We start from the raw sequence: 14610 nt of genomic DNA, 5'->3' as shown, positions 1-14610 counted from the left end.
AAAAAAAAAAAAAAAAAAAAAAAACTTCAGCTGCATCCAATTGTCCTATTTTAGTATTGTTTATATACAATTATAATGCCTAGAAATATTTTAAATTAGCTTTTATTTGTATATTTTCAGTTTTCATTTGAATTTTAAGTTTTCATTTTGCAATTAGTTTTTTTTTAGTCTTGATTTATTTTTATTTCAGTTTTAGTTGCATTAGTACTTCATCTTATTTAAGTTATTTGCCAAGGCATCATTTCTAATTTTTGGTACAGTTTAATCTAATATTTATATTTTATTTCAACTTTATTTCAATTAACAAAAACAAATTGTAATACTTTTAGTTATCAATGACAACACTGGCGTCCAAATGACTCACTAATGCCACAGCAACCATACAACTTATATTCCATGCTCAAATGTAATTTTTTTTTCCCATTCTGGCACATCACATTTAACATCAATGTCGTGGAACCTTGCAGTAAATAATGACTTAATTTTGACTCACCACACAAAAATATACGTTATATACACACATATATATATATATATATACACATATACTGTATATATATAAGAAGACTGATATCAAGCAAAATAGTTGCCAATTTTATGGTGCTTTCATGGTGTTTTTTTTGACAGACAGTCACTATGATCAGTTTTACTGTATGGAAAAAAGCTGTGTGAAAATTGCTAAACAAATTCTCCTTTTGTGTAATACAGAAAAAACAAAAACAAATAATACTAAATAACGACAGCATATTCATCTTCACCTGCAATAATATATGTGCACTGTTTAAAACAGAAGCACATTAACTGCTCCAGAGGAATCTAACCATTAAAACCACTAAATGCTGTATTTGTGCACTGGTTTAGAATGGTAATTACTAGACGTGCACCGCACACTTGAAGGAAGCAGCGCATTTGCATAAAATCTGTGGATAGTCACACACTCCTCTCTCTAACGCTGCATCTGTACATCCGTTCATGTCATCCTCTCATCATCAGCTCTCAAAACAGGAGCTGCTCGATCACGCAGATTGATGACTTTCCCAGAACGATCGATAGCGAGCCTACAAATGTGAACCACTGCGCAAAGAAAACCAGCAGGCATATGCACAAAATTATACACGAAACGCGCCTAGGTAGGTAGCTCACTGGGTTTTGAGACACAATATCAGGTGATGATGCACTTGGGCTTTTTATAGCTTTAAATCTCTCACCTCCAGGTGGGCACATGGGCCTCGTAGTCCCAGTATTCCCTGCTCTTCAAAGTATTGACATCGGCATACACCCGAGATTTACTACCGGCCACCGGGCCGGGCATGGCGCGCGACGGGGCTCAGGGTGTAGGAGAAATCCGATCTCCAAATCCAATCCAAAACACACAAGAACGCGGAGGACCACCGATCAGAAGTACACCAACCCGGGGGAGGCCTGACGGTGTCCGGTTCGGGCGTGTGATATCTGATATCAGCGGCGTAAAAGATGGAGCGCGGTGGCCGCTGAGCAGCGCTCGTTCCCCGGCTTGTCAGTGGTGTTTAAACCGCCTGGAGATCCAAGGGTGAAAATGAACGGTGGGTAGTCTGTGAAATGCACTGGCAGAGCTAATGTCGCATGCAAAGCTAGATGGTCTATTTTGGATCTGTATGTGAGAAGTTTTGTGAAAAGTTATTGGGTTTAAAAATAGACTTTGAGTCTTAGGCGGGGGGGGTTGTTTAAATCTAATTCTTGTGGGTTAAACCCCCCCACCACCCCAAAGGGGCCTCAAATTCCTAGATCCAAAGCATAGAGATCCAAGAAGAAAAGTCAGGATGTGTTTCCTCTCAGTCTTCAGTCTGTAACAATGGATGCTGGAAAATACAGTCCACCGTAACTGAGTAGAATATAACTAACCAGTCTCTAAGCTTCAGGACTACAGATCGATGTTCTGTTCGACCCCCGTGGAAAACCGTGTCACCGTGACGTCGCTTGCGTAAAGTCGATATGCAATAATCGCGAAACCCGTTTATAATCCCGTGCAGCGTTCCGCTTGTGATCGAGGTTCGGGTTTTCCGGACCAATCCCCCCGTGCTACAGCACGAAAAAACGGACTGCAACGGTTTGACCCGGAAGCGCAAGATAGCTTTATCAATTAGCATTGAACAGCCGGAAGTACAAGTTGTCATGGCCACTGGGCATGTCCGTCCGTTGCTACGCGGCCATATATGAAAGACTTCCGCTTCCACTGTTGACAGAGGAACAGATTGCATTTCGACACAAGTACTATCAAAAAAATATTAATTTTGAGGAAATGTATGGCCGGATTTTTTCACTGTTCCTGTTTCACTCCGTTCAAAAGTATCATCACACTTGCAGTTTTGTGCAAGTTGTTTACGTTTTCTTAATAAACGATGAACGGCATATGTAAATGTAGCATGTAAATGTCCTCATAAGATAAATGTTTACAATATGAAATAACAATACTGATGTTATTTATTAATTTACTGTTTTATTTAAATATATTTAATAAATATGGTGTATAACGTTGTCTGGTATAATCTGTCCCTAAATTGAAAAATTATGTTTATATTTAATGTGCTTTTTTCATAGAGTATCACAATATTAAATGTATGTGTTTATTATTTTAACATAAATAATTTAATGGCAAAGCAAACACAAGAAACCATGGCATTGTTTACCTTGGCAACCATGGCAGAAACGACAGAGGACGGTAAAATCGACACGGATAAAAAACAACTTGTTGAACTTGTGGGGGACTTGAAGTAACGCACAAAAGCTTATTTTTTTCTTCAAAATCTTGGCTTATTCTCGCAGGCATATTTGCCAAACGATAACCTACATATTATTCGTTTTAATCATACTGTTATGTGGTTGGCAGATAACGAGACAGACTAGCAACGTTTAACTGACCCTAGTCTCTAAACGTTTTATTTCGTATTCTGTCGACAAACATTGTATATTATAAATTATATTTACATTTTAATAACTCACTTTTGTTTCCCTCAATTTAAGACGCTCCAATGCAGCGCGACAAGCAGAAATCGATCTGTTTGATCGATATATTAATCGACTGGACCCACAAACTCATTCGGAGTCTTTTGAAACAGCATCACAGCTGGAAATGGCAACGGTACGTATTTTATAGACGACGTGTGTTATATGCGTTTTGAATATTCTATCTTTGTATTTAATGTTAAATGAATAGTCATTACATCATGTTCAATACGTCGTGACGTCTTTATCGTCTCTTTCCACTCTAAAATTTTGAGGTGAAATATTCCTGTGTATGTAAATCTTGTCATTTAAAACGTGTTACGTTGTTCCGTGTTCTTTAAATAACATTACTGTGTTTTTAATTCATTTCAATGACGTCATTCGTTCTTTCATCATCGTCAGTCATGGCGTCATTCGTTCACTGTCTATCTTTTGATACCAGAGTCCAGGAAGGAAAACCCAAGTACGCACTCCAGAGAGACAACAGCTCCTGACACTGGAACAGAAATGGGATGTCGCCCAAAGCATGCATAAACAGATGACAGACGATTTGAAGAGAGCAAAAGACCATTCAGAAAGAGAGCTGAACAATTATAAGGTCTTTAGTCAAGAGAGACAGAACAAGCTCATGAGGCTATGACAAATTCATTTCATATGTTTATGTAATTGATTAAACCCCCTTTAGGCAACTCTGGAAGAAGCTGATATCCACTTGGCAGAGGTTAAAAAAGAATGTTGCCAGTTTGATCGTGACATCGGTAAAGCACTGCGAGACAAAAAGAGTGTGACGATGAGTGCTGAGAAGGTCATCAGATACATTGAGGATAAAGTAAGGGCCAAGGTAAAAGAAAACTTAAGATTGCAGGTTTATTCTGAAAGGAATTGTGATTTAAAATCACAATAAAGTGCCCACATTTTTCCAGGAGAACCTGATTGAGCAGTTGTATCAGAAGAATGCAGCACTCCTCACATACAAGAAAAAGCTACAAATCCAGTTAAAACAACAAGAGGAGATGGGTGAAGGGCTGACAGCTTTGGACTTTGAGCAGCTCAAGTTTGGGAATATGAAATGTAGGAAGCGACTGGATGAGCAAAACCTCAAACATATGGAACTCAAACTGCTTGCAGGGAAGACCTTGCATGTCTTGAATTCTGAGAAGGTGAGATGCTCAGCCAACTATAAAGTGGTCTGCAAGCCTGACAGCTGAAGATATCAAATATGTGTTGAGCTACACACCACAGTAATAGGACAGGTCTTGTTAAGGGTCATTACTATAGGAAACCCTTGGCCTTGAGCGGTCAACCGAAAACTGTGGGCACTGTAAGTGTCTAGAGAATTTTTTCAATATCTCTGTCTTGCAGGAGAAGCTTCAGACCTTGACACATGAGTCAGATGTGCTGAGCAGTGACATTGCTTTACGAATGAAGATACTGGTTAAGATTGAGGAGGAGACTAAGCAAGCAGAGGAGGTCAGGATAATGAAATTACTTATATGCACTTCAATTACCAACATGATGGCAGTAAATAACTAAATAGTTACAATTTTAAAATCCTGGTAGTCTGTCAACCATTAAATAATAAAAATAATAATAAACAGACTAAAAGATATTTGTACTAGTTGGAGTGGTACTCCCCTGCCCAAAAGCCATCATTTTTTTTCCTGACAGGAACGAAACAAAGCAGAGGCTCTGAATAGGAAGTTGAGGGGCCATTTGGCCGATTTTCACGTACCACATGTCCTACAATACATCAAAGTTAAGGAGTCTCATGGCCAGCTGCAGAAGAGTGTTAAAGAATGGGAACGCAAGGTGGAGATTGCAGAGGTGAGGATTCACCTAAGGTTTTTTTCCCCCCAAGAATTAATCATATCATTGTGTGTGTGTGTGTTTAATTACCCAATTATTCCAGATGGCATTAAAAACACACACAAAATCCTGGGCCAAGCTTCGGATCGCTGCTGGAGCCAGACCAGTTCCTGCATGACATGCAGCCATAGATGCTGGATTGTATGTGTTCTGAAACAACAAGAACTACTATGTCCTAAATAACCTCAATGCCCAAGATGATGTCAAAGATACCCATACATTTTGCATCTTTTGCTAAATTTCACTGAAGCACAAATGCATCAATATAAACAATAAAAATGCACATAAAAATGACACAACAATGCATTATTAATGAAAAGGTTTATTAGTTAGTGCTGTGTATATTAAATGCTACATACAGATATGTCAGCATGAATGTCACATCAACCGCCACATGAAGTTTTCTTACTAGCTCATACACAATCTACAATTTGAAAAAAAGCTAAGGAGAAGTATGTGCACTCGAAAGCGCACATACATGAAACAGATTACGGGGATTAACACAGCAGGCATGCACGGGGTGGAGAGGTCTCAAAACCATAGAGGAAGGCCATCAATCTTAACGTTCCCCTGTGGTCCTGACACGTCTGCCAAGAATATAGATATTTATATAGAGATTTTAAACAATATTAATAAAAAAAAATAATAATATACAAAACGTGAAAACAAACACAACATAGTTTTCAAATCTGACTGCTCGCTGATTCTTAATGCCTACAGTTAAAAAAAGCCCCATGGTATTTAAAACAGTGGTAAATAGATACAATAAATGGGAAACAAATTGGAGGCAAAGGGCTCTGCAGAGAAACTAGACGCCCCTGCTTAAGGCCAAAGTGTCACTATCACCTCGCTGTACAGTACTAGGCGAAACCTAACTGCAAGAGGGAGACGCTCCTCAAGGGCCAATGGTCAACATATAATACTGCACTGACTTGTAACAGAGCTGAGAATGTAATTTTGCCCCAGGTAAGATGATGCAAAATTGTGATGTGGGTGGGAGGGAAACAAAGCAGGCAAATGACGACTTGGACAGCTTGTTCTATTCAAAAACAGCTTTGAAGACCAATAAAAAAAAGTGGTAGCTCTTTTTTCTAATATTAAAAAAGGAGAGTACATGATTAAAAAACCAAATATTACTCTTGTATGAGTACCACTTACTCTCTAAATTAAATATGTATATACTACAATTGTAGTAAGTGTCAGTTTAAAAAACAATTTCTCAAAAGAACGTACTGGTTATCGTTTAATGAGTACGCAACACAGACATTCACTAACAACATCAGCGTGACGTGCGTTTTAAGTCAAGGCTTTAGAGGCCCAAAACAAACACTTTCCTTCCTGGATTCTGGGGGAAACCAAAAATCCATTTTGAAAGTTTTTGATCTTACGGTTTTTATAAAAGAATAGCAAAAAAAATGACTCGCCGTCATGTTGCGAAAGGCAAATGACTGCAGGCAAGACATGGTGTTGGCAGATTAGAGATCAAACACATGGATAAATCTATACAGTAGAGGAAGAATGACACTTAGGGTACTGTACAACAAGTACATGAGTCCTGTATGGGGCAGTGGGTGGTCAGGGCATGGGGCAAAAACCTTTATAAAATCAGACTCAATTTTCACACAACCTTGAACACACCCATTACAATCCAAACTACATCTACAAAGAGGCTAAAATTAATTTTAAAAAGGCAAATTAGAAACAAAATATAAAGAATGTATGAATCAGAACTTCACATGAAAACTACTTATAAAATTGTGGTGCAGTTTAAGAAAGACAACGCAATATCTAATGACAGGACTGGTAAACAAGTTGCATACATACTAACTGTGTACATACAGTAATACAGGAAGCCTTTTCAGTTTTTTTAGGCAATTTTCAGGACAGCTGTACTGATTCTCATGGTAATATGAACTGTTTGTATACAAGATTGAAGTTTACATTTCTATATAGATTCTATATATTTACGTATAATCTCAGTGAAATGTAGAGACTGTCTGAGGTCGTTATACTTCTGCTGGTTAACGATCTGTCTCATTTAAGGTGTGGTACAGTACAATGATGGTTTTTGGTACATACCATTAGTTGCCACAACAAGGGGAACGTCAACATTGACATATACAGACAGTTTCAACAGTTCATAACTTTGTCCCCCGTTTTGTTTTGTCGTTAGCTGTGGGGCGAACTAAATACACACAGTAGGCTGCCGGAGGTGCTCCAGATGTGTGTACATTGGACCAAGGCTAGTGATCGGAGTAGAGTTATTACGTAGAGGCACACATTATGCAGTATTTGAGCCATACTAGGTACTAACAAAAGTGTATAGCTGATTTAATATGAAGGATCAAGACTGAACAAATAGTTGCAGACCGAATCGTTTTTTGACTTGTGCTCTAAAGATCTGATGGGGGCATTGTGAGCCATGTCGGGTCAAGGAACCACAATGCAGGGCAAATGCCACCCTACTGGACTAGGGTCACAGTGTTATCTGGGATAGAGTTCGAGATGTCCTGTTCCCTCCTCCCAGGATTCAGATATAAACCAACAATCAATAACTTTTCGCCGATCAAATCCAATTAAAGTATGCCTCTTGATATCAAAAAGGGAATAACTACTTGTTGAGCATATGCATGTTTAGAACAAAATGAGGTACTATGAAGTCACTGGGCCTTGTAAGATTCATTTGACTGGAGTAGAAATTGCTAATACCTCTGCAAATGGTAATTGGGGGCACAAGTTACTGAATGAGAGAGGACACAGGATACCCCTCACCTTCAGCTGTGTGCTGGACAGTATGCTCCTGAAGGGCTCCTAGATCAGCAAAACGCTCTCCACACCATACACATTTAAACTGGGCATCTCTAGCATGCACGCTTTGATGCTTGGCCAGGTGTTCGCGTTGCTTGAAGCCCTTGTCACAACTGGCGCACTTGTAGGGCTTCTCTCCGGTGTGGACGCGTCTGTGCCGCTGCAACTCCGAGGAGTACTTGAAACGCTTCTCACAGTCGGGACACTTCAAGGGCTTCTCCCGGGAAGGGTCGCATCGGTGCTGCACGAACTCTGAGGAGGACAGGAAGCGTCGGTCACACAGCGAGCATTTGAGTGGCTTCTCGGTGCAATGGGAATTCTGATGGCGCTGTAGCGTGGTGGCCTTTTTGTAGGCCTTTCCGCACACGTCGCACTTGTAGGGCTTGTCTGGATTTGTGGGTGTCGAGGAGGACTCACCACATTTGTGGCGGAGCAGCTCACCGGACTGGCTGAAGCCCTTGCCGCAGGAGGCGCACTTGAAAAGGTTGTCCATGCCGTGAACATGCTGGTGGTACAACAAGTGGGACGGCTGCAGGAAGCCCTTGTCACAAAGGTTGCATTTGAAGGGGCGGTCGGCGGAGGGCTTGTGCGTGCGTCGGTGGCGCACCAGGGCATACTGTTGTTTAAAGCTCATCTGGCAGTCTTCACAGTGGAATGGGCGTTCCTCCGAGTGAGTGCGTTCGTGCTGTCTCAGGTCGGACGGACGCTTGAAGCCCTTACCGCACGTGGCGCAGCGAAATGGCCGAGCACCTTGCGGCTGACACTGGTGGTGGAGGAGCTCGGAAGATTCTTTGAAGTGCAACTCGCAAAGGTTGCACTTGAACAGGTGCTCACCCGAGTGGGCGTACATGTGACGGACTAGGTGGGATCGGTGCTTGAAGCTCTTCTCGCACACCGCACACTTGAACGGCCGTTCTGAGCTGTGGGTACGCTGGTGGTGGGCTAGATGAGAGGACTGGCTAAAGCTTTTGTCACATGTTTCACATTTAAAAGGCTTCTCGCCCGTGTGGACGCGTTCATGACGGGTGAGCTCAGATAAGTGACGGAAACCCTTGGAGCACACGGAACACTTGTAGGGCCTGTCAGGTTGTGAAGGCTCAAACGTAGGCTGGCCTGACGTCCCGACAGCAGCGCTGCCACTGGACGATGCTTCGTCGTTAGATGGTTGCCCTGGAGTGCCCGTTGATGAAGTTGGCGTGGCATTTCCAGAACCCGGCCGATATGTTTTTTCACATATGGAGCACTTCATGGGGTTGCCACTGTTATGGGCATTGTGATGCTGCGCTAGAGAAGTTAACAGGGAGAAGCCCATCTTGCACACTCCGCACACAAAGGGTTTCTGCTCCACCTGCATGCACTGATGCTCCAACAGGTCAGTGGCTTGGTGGAAGATTTTCAGACACTGCGTGCACTGAAACGAACGGTCTTGGCTCACCATGCACTGGTGCTCATGGGGATTAGCCAGATGGGAGATGTCATGGCCACATGCACCACACTTGTGTCCTTCCTCGCTCCCTACATGCAAGGAGGGCTGTTGCGCTTGTGCCGGATGCTGCTGCTGGTTGAGCTGCTGACTGTGATGTTGCTGGGATTGTTGCTGCTGCTGCTGCTGTTGTTGTTGTTGTTGCAATGCCGTGTCCGGCTGGAGGACGATGCCGTAGACAGTGCAGCCCAGTGTGTCCGCCCCTGGTGGGATGGTGTGCACCACTGGAGGCGGGGCAACAGCATGCTGCTGCCACGCCTCCGTCATCCGGGCTCGGGTGTACGGATTCAGCTTTGAGCCGTAGTTGAACCTCTTCCCAGACAAATTTAGGGGGAAGGGAATGTTGGACTGCCCACGATGGGAAAGGTGTGGAGGCAGAGAGGAACTTATTTTAACTTATTTCGTGAGAACGACAAATGAAGAAAAAAATTATATGTAATAATGTTTTCAGGAACACTTTGTGGCTTGATATAAACAGCGAACTGACATGGATGTGAGCATCAGCCAAAAGTGCAAAGGAGCTTAACCTTCTTCATCACCTTGGTACAGCCCTATAAGAGAAAAAAAAGAGAACTGAATGAAAAACGTGCAATAGAACACTCCACACATCTTTAGGGGCATTCACACTACAGGGCTCCACAACAAGGCTGGCTTGTGAAACAGTTTTGAGCCAGTTGATGGAACCATCACTTGCCACATCATACATTTGTTGATCTTGTACATGTCATTTTATGCCTTGCAAATTTAAACTTAATATTAAGATGAGTATTGTCATTGCATATTTTGCTGATTTGAATGATACCAAGGTAACATTATCTAACTGGCTGACAAAGGGAGTCTTTACACCACCAAGTTTAGGCTGCTCTGTACCCGTTTAAAATACAGCGTAAAGATGCAATGGTGCATAAAAACCAGGCTAAATTATGCCTGCTCTGACCCACCTTATTCCCTAGTATCAAACTGTACAGTTGCAATTGCTGTTAATGCATGTATGCCACCTCTGAGTAGCATTTAATTAGGCTAAGACAATTAACTGCCACTTTAGAAGCACTTATGTTATGTGACACCTTTGAAGTGTAAATTTGAGGTTTTGTTGAAACCGCTATAAAAAAAAAATGATCTTGGAAACATCAATAAGACAAGCTTAAAAATTACAAATAGATCCTTTTTTGAAGTTAAAAAAAAATTAAGATTCCATGAAAAATGTAAATCTTCTGGCATATAGAAAACATAGCTGAAATTAAAATGTGTGTGGCCAGTAAAGTAATTAAAAAAAAAAAAAAACATCTGAACTACTGGTCCGAATGGGATAGAATAAAATATCTGTATTGTTCAACAATAAGACCCCTGACACTGACAGCGGCTTGCATCATTAAAATTAACCAGAAGACATAAAGAAAGCTGGCTATTTAAGGCAACATGAGTTTTAAAAGATTGCTGGTGATCCTACTACATCAGCAAAGCGACTTGACGACCTTGGCCGTTTAACCACTGTTAATGTGAAAGGCCTTAATCTTTACTGCAACAGCTGGCTTTGAGTCTTGGCTCGATGGTCTTTAAGGCGATCTACATCATCAAATGGTTACCTGAATGTACATTTCAAATCATATCATACTAACTTAGAATTTTAAGTGCGCACTTATATTCTACCTGAGCAGAGCACCTAATAAACTAACAATAAGTAAACACAGTATCATATGCACCAAATGAAATCTGATCACAGACCACACAAAATGCATATGATACCCAAAATGCTGTCCAGGTAGGAAGCTCACTATGTTATAAGACACAGTCCTTTTGTCTCCAATCACCACATTAATAGACTGTTTACAAAAGGGGTACACATGCCCCAAAGCATTCATGCATGGTTAAGACAATACAATAACACAACGATATTGAATGACGCTAGATCGCCGCGTATTTGTTTAACGTTACACACAATTCGCGCACACATATTCGCGTTTTTTTTTTTTTACCGCGGTGCATAAAAGCCGGTGACAAAATTGTAGCTTTAGGTAAGGTAGCACTAATATTGATGTCCAACACAGAACCCTACAGTTTATAAAACCGGCGGGTTTTCAAGACACCTGGAAGAAAACGCATACACACAGCTTTGCAAAATGGCTAACGAATATTTGCAAGCTGGCTAACAGGCTAGCAGCATCTTTGCAACACAGACATCCTGCTACGTTTTGTTCACATATGCATATTACCTTTTTCATAAGCGGGTTCCACGCATGTTCATTCTCGGAAATATAAGTTTAAACAAAAAAACAGCTTATGGTGTTTCTGAAGGCCGTAAATCCTCCCACCGACCCGCGGTCTCGGCTAGGCCGCACCCCCTGGCCAGTGTCTACAAAAACACTTGAAAACCCTGCCAACTCCCCGGATCTCTCTTGAGTTGCTCCGCAGACCACGATAACAGCCTTTTCTGCGTTTGCAGCGCATTTAGGGGAGCCGACTGGCGAGGAGAGCCCGAAACATAGTGTGTTCTATTTCGGGCTTGGATCAGTGACCACCGAAACCCCCGACAGCCGCACGGGAACCTGAATAACACATACTTGGCATCCTCACAAAACATACCGGAACTTCATTAATTTGATTCAAAACCGGCATTTAGATTTACATATTCATACAAAAAACGTAATTATTACGCATTATATGTGTATATCGCTGTTTCAGGGTATAGGGGCAAATGGATATTTTATTAGAACACTTTTTGAGGAATTATTGTAGCATACGACATGATAATTGTTCATATGAAGCTTCAAAAAGAAAATCATCGTCAACATTTTGTTCGTGTGAACATTGTATGTTAGTGTTTATGCTAAGATGCAAGATTAAGTTTGTTTATATTGGCTCCATGTCATATTGACCGGCTGTAATGTTTTATAAGGGCAGTATGCAAAACAGCCGGAACGATTTTAATTGATCTTTGCTGTGGTGGGACGCTGTGATGAAGCACCGTTTGTTTTCTAGTGATGGGAGGTCCAAATCATTTCCAGAATAGGTTCTTTCGAATGGTTCGTTTCAAAGAACCGGTTCAAAACGTACCTACGCACTCATCCTATATCCTTACTTTGAATAAAGCCATGATTAGGAATATGATCCTAAATAAAACGGATGTCTCGGCTAAAAAAAATGACATTTCACTGTTTCGTTTGTGTCATAAATTATGATATGAAACTATCATACAATCAAGTGGCTCAAAACCGCTCGGACCGCTTTAGATTTGTGAATGAATCATTCTGACCGGTGCTGTGAACCGGTTCAACTGATTCACTGTAAAAGAGCCGACTCATAATAATGATTCGTTAATGAATCCTTTGGTTTGTTGTCGCGGGGCGCTGTGAAGAAACAGCAACATTTGTTTCCAATGGAAGCACTTTGCACGAGACAATAACGGTGTTTTTCAAGAAAAGTTTTTTCATTCTCTGATGCAGTTTTTTTTTTAAAGATTTTTTCTGTTAGCATGATTGTCAATTACAGTAGTAGCAGTTCTGAAGAGGAAACAGAAAACACTTCAAAAGATGATTCCTCACCTTTAAGGAAAAGAGGAAAACTTGACACTGAAAACAGGTTTGGTGGTTTCTTGACGTTTGATGGTTTCTTGATTTAGTTTTATTTTTATGTGCTTTTCCAGGGCTCTAAGTTCCTCTTTTTACCTCAATAGCATCAGTGAACCTTTGGATCGTGGATCTGTTAAAAGGAAAGCTGGCAAATCAGCCCACTCTACACCTCGACTGCCTCTTCCTGATAGCGTGAAGGAGATGTTCAGAGAATCAGAAGAACAGTGGATCGATAAAAGTGAAGAGCATGGAGGGCGACTGCGGTCCTTCCAGCATGAGCGGGGGAACTGGGCTACATGTGTGTTCTGTCCTTGTAAGCATTTTCCTCAAGTGTATTTCGGTCGATACTGTCATTTTTCTCTGAATGACCTTTAACCCTTTTTTAGATGATACTGAGGAGGCCTTTCTGGAGCTACTCAATGAAATGATGGTGGTTGCGGCCACTCACGGCATCCCCCTGTCCCTGTCTGAAGAATTTCACCTCAGTCTCTCAAAGACAGTGGTTCTGCGCCATCACTGGATCCAACCATTTATTCAGTCCATTCAGACCGGTCTGACACAGTTCCAGAAGTCAGTGCTATCTAATCAAAACCTCATTAGGGTTTTTCACACTGTGTTTAACCCCAGGTTGTCGTCATTTTAAACACCGCTTATAACCCCGGGAAGAGGAGCGTTTCACACTAGTAACTTAGAAGCATTGGTTTTTACCTGCGACTATCTGAAAAGTGAAGCAAGATAACCCAGGATTGCATTTATCCGGGGTTTAGAATGACCCAGGGTTAACTATTTTCAGTGTGAAAAGCCCTACTGTTTCATTATGCTGTATGCCAGTTGGTGGGTATCCAAGTCCGATTGTTTTCTCAGGTTTTTCTGCTTGGCTGATAAACTGAAGGTTTATTCTAATGCTGAAAAGTCTAGGTATGTCATTACTCTAAATCTTAATGACCCAACTCAGATGTGTATTTATGTCTTCCTTTCAAATAATGGACATGCACTGTTTTAATGGCATCAAGTTGTTCATGCAGGACCTTCCTTGGTATGGAAATCTCCACTGGAAAAACTCAGTTGCTTGAGCTCATCAAAATAGTGGATGAAACCATGACAGAATTCAACCTTAGCAACTTTTATAAGGTAAAACCTGGCATTGATTTCATATTTGTGACTCAAATACAATCAAATTTAGATATCATCTAACACTCTTCCTTAATAGGATCCTTCTTTCCACATAAGCCTTGCTTGGTGTGTGGGTGATCATGTGGAAAGACTGAAAAAAACATGTTTATCAGAATTGCAGGTAGGAACCCAAACACAGATCTGCACCACAAACTAAACAAGGATGAGTATTGATTAAAGGCAAAGGTTGTGGAGTTGGGCTGTTTTTTTTGTGTTGACATCTGAACCAATAACCTGCATTTTTTTTTTTTCCCGCAGAGTCTCGTTGACGCTCATGAAGACGGGCCATTTTACTTACAGCTCAACTGCACGGAGCTTCGCTGCAAATCGGGAAATAAAGTCTTTCTTTTCCCCCTCCAGTGATCTTGAAACTGTTTAGAATGTGAATTTTCAGGTTTGCTAACATGTATTGCAGTCAACATTTGTGTTTTAATACTTTTCATATTTAAGCAGAATATAATAAAGATTTGTACTAAATACTAACTGATGCATGAAGGATCTCTTTGTTACGTTATACAGTTTTGGTAAAGAGCATTTTATTGTACATAATTGCAACATGGCGATTTTTCACTAACCCAGGGCATGTATGCAACAGGGCATCTGTTGTTTAGCGACAAACAGCCAGGCCCTGGGTTTGAATTCCACTGAAAAATGCATCGCATTTTTACTATCAAGCCTGTTTACGAGCAACACACCACATCCTGAAACTGAAAGACTTTGTTTCACTTT

The 14610-nt window shown here is 41.1% G+C and overlaps 4 protein-coding genes across 5 annotated transcripts in view; 2 read left to right on the top strand and 2 right to left on the bottom strand.

Annotated features, from left to right (window-relative positions):
* LOC107674961 (casein kinase II subunit alpha'-like) overlaps window positions 1-1894 on the bottom strand; it is an 8786-nt gene extending 6892 nt beyond the window's left edge. For both annotated transcript variants that reach the window (XM_016469122.1, XM_016469123.1), the window contains exon 1: window positions 1209-1894. In XM_016469122.1, the coding sequence (XP_016324608.1) occupies window positions 1209-1312 (104 nt within the window). In that variant the 5' untranslated portion in view covers window positions 1313-1894. The remainder of the gene's footprint in view (window positions 1-1208) is intronic.
* LOC107674962 (U6 snRNA phosphodiesterase-like) overlaps window positions 1-14329 on the top strand; it is a 19152-nt gene extending 4823 nt beyond the window's left edge. The window contains exons 2-9 of the mRNA XM_016469124.1: window positions 5210-5213; window positions 12597-12718; window positions 12813-13021; window positions 13095-13278; window positions 13573-13626; window positions 13734-13839; window positions 13919-14002; window positions 14140-14329. Of these exons, the coding sequence (XP_016324610.1) occupies window positions 12612-12718; window positions 12813-13021; window positions 13095-13278; window positions 13573-13626; window positions 13734-13839; window positions 13919-14002; window positions 14140-14244 (849 nt within the window). The 5' untranslated portion in view covers window positions 5210-5213; window positions 12597-12611 and the 3' untranslated portion in view covers window positions 14245-14329. The remainder of the gene's footprint in view (window positions 1-5209; window positions 5214-12596; window positions 12719-12812; window positions 13022-13094; window positions 13279-13572; window positions 13627-13733; window positions 13840-13918; window positions 14003-14139) is intronic.
* On the top strand, window positions 2608-5145 carry LOC107674960 (coiled-coil domain-containing protein 113-like). The gene is made up of 8 exons (XM_016469121.1): window positions 2608-2750; window positions 3001-3118; window positions 3425-3580; window positions 3668-3823; window positions 3906-4142; window positions 4345-4452; window positions 4651-4806; window positions 4892-5145. Exons 1-8 carry the CDS (start codon window positions 2629-2631, stop codon window positions 4964-4966), a joined length of 1128 nt encoding a protein of 375 aa, XP_016324607.1. The 5' UTR covers window positions 2608-2628; the 3' UTR covers window positions 4967-5145.
* Window positions 5158-11709, bottom strand: znf319b (zinc finger protein 319b). The gene is made up of 2 exons (XM_016469120.1): window positions 11353-11709; window positions 5158-9690 (listed from the first exon to the last, which is right to left on the bottom strand). Exon 2 carries the CDS (start codon window positions 9404-9406, stop codon window positions 7586-7588), a length of 1821 nt encoding a protein of 606 aa, XP_016324606.1. The 5' UTR covers window positions 9407-9690; window positions 11353-11709; the 3' UTR covers window positions 5158-7585.
* Window positions 14330-14610: the final 281 nt, after the last annotated feature.

This window comes from Sinocyclocheilus anshuiensis, unplaced genomic scaffold, assembly GCF_001515605.1.
Source record: "Sinocyclocheilus anshuiensis isolate Anshui unplaced genomic scaffold, SAMN03320099.WGS_v1.1 scaffold1065, whole genome shotgun sequence".
Classification (NCBI taxonomy): domain Eukaryota; kingdom Metazoa; phylum Chordata; class Actinopteri; order Cypriniformes; family Cyprinidae; genus Sinocyclocheilus; species Sinocyclocheilus anshuiensis.
The sequence above is the reverse complement of the archived record's forward strand: the minus strand, read 5'-3'. Positions and strand labels throughout refer to the sequence as shown.

Bases quoted from the DNA above. Each gene is read 5' to 3' on its own strand.
- LOC107674960 (XM_016469121.1), top strand. From the start codon at position 2,629: ATGGCAAAGCAAACACAAGAAACCATGGCATTGTTTACCTTGGCAACC. The intron at 2,751-3,000 runs GTAACGCACAAA...CCTCAATTTAAG, and splicing joins GAACTTGTGGGGGACTTGAA to ACGCTCCAATGCAGCGCGAC. The intron at 4,143-4,344 runs GTGAGATGCTCA...TCTGTCTTGCAG, and splicing joins ATGTCTTGAATTCTGAGAAG to GAGAAGCTTCAGACCTTGAC.
- znf319b (XM_016469120.1), bottom strand. From the start codon at position 9,406: ATGACGGAGGCGTGGCAGCAGCATGCTGTTGCCCCGCCTCCAGTGGTG.